This window comes from Haliotis cracherodii, unplaced genomic scaffold (assembly GCF_022045235.1).
Source record: "Haliotis cracherodii isolate W230 unplaced genomic scaffold, xgHalCrac1.p SCAF_6, whole genome shotgun sequence".
Lineage (NCBI taxonomy): Eukaryota > Metazoa > Mollusca > Gastropoda > Lepetellida > Haliotidae > Haliotis > Haliotis cracherodii.
Window position 1 is genome coordinate 51,804,409 of NW_027266319.1, and position 5,711 is coordinate 51,810,119.

The 5,711-nt window shown below is 45.5% G+C and overlaps 1 protein-coding gene across 1 annotated transcript; it reads left to right on the top strand.

Annotated features, from left to right (window-relative positions):
* The first annotated feature begins 464 nt into the window (after positions 1–464).
* On the top strand, positions 465–4,178 carry LOC139445032 (serine-aspartate repeat-containing protein I-like). The gene is made up of 2 exons (XM_071226093.1): positions 465–704; positions 1,170–4,178. The coding sequence occupies exons 1-2, from the start codon at positions 465–467 to the stop codon at positions 4,176–4,178; spliced, it is 3,249 nt and encodes a 1,082-aa protein (XP_071082194.1).
* Positions 4,179–5,711: the final 1,533 nt, after the last annotated feature.

Sequence of the window (5,711 nt, forward strand, 5' to 3'; positions counted from 1 at the left end):
ATATCATGCAACAACAAATGAATGATTTATTTTTCTCAAAAACTTAAAGGTGCGGTCGGGTAGCCTAGTGGTTAAGCGTTCGCTCCTCACGCCGAAGACCCGGGTTCGATTCCCGACTTGGGCACAATGTGTGAAGTCCATTTCTGGTGTCCCCCGACGTGATGCTGCTGGAATATTGCTAAAAGCGGCGTAAAACCATACTCACTCACTCAAAAACCTAAAGATGAATAAAGGAAGACTTGAAGTCTAAAATCAGTAATTAATAATCATTCGTATTACACCATGATAGACATACTATAGTAAACACCTTCTTCAACGTTACCCGTATCTTCTTTGCGTGATATTCAATGTGACGTCATCTTGCCTATGACGTCGTTGCAGATATATCACGTAGCAACTATGACGTCATGACTGCAAAGCGCAACGTTGACATCAATATGTGAACATTTTGCGACAGAGACACGATGTTTTGGACATATTATCATCAAGCTAAATCTTTCGACAAGAAGTCGGAATTTTCAGAACCCCCGGAAATGCCTGCGCCTTCTCTAGCGGAGCTTGCAGATAATGTTACTCAATCTTGGTCCGAAGGGGCCATCAACTGGGCAGCTGTACATTGGGAGATCGGGACAATCGGACTAGGGAGGTGGGGCCAGCCGTGCCTTGAATGCTATAAAACAGTGAAGAACACGCGTGAGTACCAGGTAATATTTTAGCCTAGAACCCTAATGTTAATCTCCAAAATTATTTTGACTTATACTTAAACTTAACTTATTAAACTGAAATATAGCCATAAACAAATTTAAATTAATCCGATATTTCATGGGTGAATTTTCTTCAAAATAAAAATTAACAGAAGCCGACCTGTCGCTGTCCTTCATAACTCCCTTAACAATTAACATTGTAATGATAAGAGATAGACGCCCTACGCAGCCCTTGTGGGGTGAGACGAGCTGTGCCGGGGACCCGAGTGAGTGAGTGAGTGAGTGAGTGAGTGAGAGATGGAGTTTCCACTACGCTTCAATATTCCAGCAATATCACGTTGGGATTCGAACCCAGGTGACGAGCGAACGCTTTTAATCATTGGTCTACCCCATCGCTCCAATGAATGAATGAATGAATGAATGGATGAATGAATGAATTACTGAAATTTCTTTTCGTTTTAAAAGAGGTGGATCACGAAGAGGAATGAGACAATGAGCAATCACGAACGTCTGACCTGCAACAATGCCTCAGGCGTGTCCTCAACGTCAACAGAATCCACCCGTCTCCCACCCAACTGTAACACAGACGGTGCTCCAACTCTGTCCAGATCACAGCACGACGGCGCCGCCGGAGGAGGAGGCAGTGGTTTTGGTCGTCACTGCAGAAACAGAGGTGTCATGCTCAGCCAAGGATCACCTTCCTCGAGTGTTAGAGCTCGTGGCCCAGAGTCTGAAAACCATCAGCCAGTCCACAGCACCTCTGGTCTGGAGGAACTGGATGAGGAATCAGCGACAGGGGCATCAACTGCTGGAGGATCAGCACCGCGTCGTCGTTCACTCGGGGCAAAAACAAGGATTGTTAATTTATCAGAGTTGTATCCCGGATTTTCAATCCCAGAAAGCACTATTCTGCAGTCCTCGACTCATATCGGAGCTGGCGACACAAATGCAGATGGTGGTGATGTTTACAGATGTGATGTGGTGCATGATGTGGTGATGTCTATACTCCGCACTGTGTGTGACGACACGGAGCAGTTCAAGGTGGGTAAAGATGCGACAGCAGACCCTGGTTGTTTGGCGGATATCTCCGAGGCTGAAAGTGAGGCTTCTCACACAGTGACAGTGTCTTCATCAATTGTTGGAAGTGCCTCCTCTGACACAGTGTCTGACTCTACAGCTGAGAGTGAATCCTCTGACACACCACCACATGAATCTATAGCTGATCTTGAATCCTCTGACACAATACCACCCGTATCTTCAACTGAATGTGAATCCTCTGACACAATACTACCCGCATCTACAGCTGAAAAGGAATCGCCAGTGCTTGTCTCTACAGGTGAAATTGAATTATCTGACAAAGTGTCTGAATCTCCAGCAGATGGTGAATCCTCTGTAACAATTACACCCGAATTTACAGTTGAAAGTGTTTCTGAGAGAGAGGCTTCTGATAAAGGGCCTATCTCTCCAACTGAAAGTGATCCCTCTGATGTTAAGAAAATCTCTGTAGCTGTGGTGATCACTAAAGCTGCAAGTCAGTCTCCTGACAAAATGTCTGTCGCGATAGTTGACGATGCACTAGAATCCGAGCAGGCACCATCTAATCCTCCCTTGTTATATCGCGAATACATTGACGTGCCTGACGCTGTAATTGATGAAGATGACGACGACAAGACCAGGGTCGAGCTTGATAATGCCCAAGCCCACACAAATTCCCCTGTGGACTTTTCAGACGAATCACCCAGGGACGGCCATCGCGCCTACCATCACACGGAACACGTTGTTTCAATTGAGACAGTCATACGCGAGCTGGAAAGAAGTCGAGCAGCTGCTGAAGCGTCCCATAACACTTCCCCACATACGTCCTCAACCCACAGTGGAACTGTCTCTGTGATGTTCGGGAGAGATGTCGACGCCACTGGTTCAACCAGCCAGGAAGATTCTGACGAGTTTGAAAGAAACTCAGAATGGCCAGAAGCCACGCTATCCGTCTCTGACAAAACCTACAGCGAGGACGATGTGGTGTCTTGTCCTCAACGATCACCCAGTCCGCTAGAAGCTTCTGTGGGCATCCTTCAGATCTCCTACTCCTCGCCTTGCGTGCTGCTGACAAGTCCGTACAGAGCAGGTCCTCCTGATGGTGGGGAAACTCGCCCCGTGGACCAGGGGCTGGTACAGGGTAGTAATTCAAGTGCATCTTCATCCTCATCAGAGGCTCCGATTTACAAACCAAGTGGGGATGCTTGTGAACTGTATGCTTCCGATTGGTCTTTCGTGTACGATAGCAATGACGATGACGAATATGATGAATCTGATGCGGATGTTGATTATGACGTCGTAGCTGGTGATATTTCGGATAATGGTGTGGACGCTGACGACGATGCCGATGTCGAAGTTAATGCTGGCATTGATGAAAACGTTGATGACGAAGGGGATTCTGACAAGGTTGGCCGCACTGGTTCTCTTTCTGACCTGGAATCTGATGTTGGTATTGTTGATGCGTGTGTTCGTGTCGATGTCGAAGTCGATGACTATAATAAAGTTGATAATGACGTTGATGCTGACATTGATTCTGACGTGATTGCTGCTGCAATTGTGGATTTCAATTCTGAAGCTGATTTTGATGCAGATGCTGCCGTTTCTGCTGATACTGATCCTAACGTTGATCCTTACGTTGAGTCTGACGTTAGTGGTGATGCTGTTTCCGACGTCGATGTTGTAGCTTATTCTGTCGATGCTGGAGTTGGCCCTGATGGTCTTGTCGATGTGAATGCTTACGTTGATGCTAACATCGATAGTTACGTTGATTCCGACGTTGAAGCTAGTGTCTGCGTTGACCTAGACCTCGAACTTTGTGCTGACGTTAGAGCTGGTCCTGCCTCTGACGTCGAAGATGATAACGATGTTGAGGCTGGTGCTGCTTCTGACGTCGATGCTGATGTTGGCGTTGATTCTGCAGCTGACGTCGATGATCTGGTTGTTGCTGGTGTTGATACTGATGCTGTGTCTGACGTCAACGTTCCTACCAGCAGTGATGATGGTGTGACCAATACTGGCGGTATGGATGAGAGAGACAACAGACAACAGCAACAGCGACAGCCTGTTATCATCACCAACATAGAAGGCCCCGCTGTAGTGAGCGGCGTCTCCGCTGGGGGTATTTCATCCACCACAGCCAGCTCCAGCGCAAGCGGAAACGCACATTTCCTCCTTGACAAGAGTTGCACGGATTCGGATCTTGACATCAGTGTTATTTACCTAGACAGAGATTTAGAAGATCAATATGATCGGGTCTATGTAGACCCCATCGCAGATAATCCTCTGTCGGAAAGTAGTAGCAACCATACCCTACAATTCTCGTCTCTAATCTCAGACAGCGACTTTGAGGTTCCTTGTCAGGGCCATCCGGCAACGTTCTCCACCAGTATCCCATCCCGAAAATCGCCTGGTTTGAAAGAAGGCTGCTATGTTTCGTAATTATAAATTTGTTAAAATTGATAGATTTTATGTCTGTGGATATATCTACATTTAATAGATGCCAATCTTACACGGATTTAGAGAGAATAAACATAAAAAAGAATTCCCGTTGAATTTAGTCAATTTGTATATTCAGAGGATAATTGTATACTCCTCGAAACCCAGGGCAATGGAGGGATTCAGTCGTGTAATGCGCCGCAATTCGCTCTGCAGAGTTGCGTCCCTTAGGCGTGCCAGGAACGTGGGTTCTTATCCCAGATTCACCCTGATTATGTTTCTAGGTTTGTCAGCACCATCCCTGTGCTCGTGGGTTTCGCAAAAGTAGAAAACGTCTGAGACCTGCATCATATCGGGCTTACCTCCCCCACTAAGCTGGCATGCCGTGACGTAACATAAGTGATGTCCAAACCGGCGTTAAACCAAATTCGCTCACGCCTCGAAAACCGAGGACTAACTGTGGAATGGATGAATATACAATTGTTTTGATCTACTTTTAGAGACAACAGTGTATGGTTTGAGGCGCTGACTGAAAAAAGTATTAAATTTACATGCTTACGCTATCGACCACTGGTTGTCCCATTCGCATCCCCAAAACCATTCCCTACGGCAGTCACATATGACGTTACATAGTTAGCCTCCTATTCGCTAAGTTATTTCCCTTCTCGTTTGTACTGCTATCACTGACAGTAATTGTACAACTCTCAAAGTAAACGTTTAAGAGTCCTCATTACGAAAAAAGAACAAGTTAACAAGTAAGTGAAAAAAGAAACCAATCCGAGTTATCTCCCAGTTTGATTTACCGCAAGGTGTCGCTAGACGTAAGTGTCTATTTCCGGGTTCTTTTTTCCAACTTGAGCGGTAATTTAGTTTGTGTGAGTGAAGCTCCCTGCTATAATGACATGAGAATGGCAGTCGGGAGGGGAAAGGATTAATCAGAAAATATTTCTGGATTCTGTACGCTGAGAACACGCTGTAAAACTGGATAGGAATTCTACAGATTCCGGAGGATAATATGACTCGAAATATACCGCAATATTTCTTTGATAAGTGCCAAACAATTCCCACAATTTCTAAATTAGCAGGTTTTCGGATATTCGTGACGGCACCTTGTGTTTTTACTGAAAACTGATATATTTAGGAATGAAGCTGTCGGCGTGGCAGGATCTGAACGGACTTACAGAAAGATAAATGTCTGCTGGTGATATAAGTAACCATATATGATCTTGTGTTCTAGTGTTCTTGTGTTCTTGCGGAGCATATATGCGTTCCTAGTAAACTAACAACAGTCGTAAAGCCCACGAAGTCAAGGGCCCCCGGTTTCTCAGTGGTCAAAGACACTTTGAATCGCCGAGCAGGGTTACGTTTCTTTGCTGTGCCAGGATCCGTTTTTTCTTGGTTTAAATCCAAAATTAATTCCGAATATAATTGTTGTTCTGTCAAGGCAATACCCTCTGTTTGTGGGTTTCACCAAAGAGATAAAAGCCCCCAAACTGCGCCTTTGGGTCTTTCCTGAAACAATGGGTTTTTTTCAAA

Excerpts from the sequence above, each read along its gene's own strand:
- LOC139445032 (XM_071226093.1), top strand. The coding sequence starts at position 465 with ATGTTTTGGACATATTATCATCAAGCTAAATCTTTCGACAAGAAGTCG. Across the intron at positions 705-1,169 it reads AGAACACGCGTGAGTACCAG|AGGTGGATCACGAAGAGGAA; the intron begins GTAATATTTTAG and ends TCGTTTTAAAAG.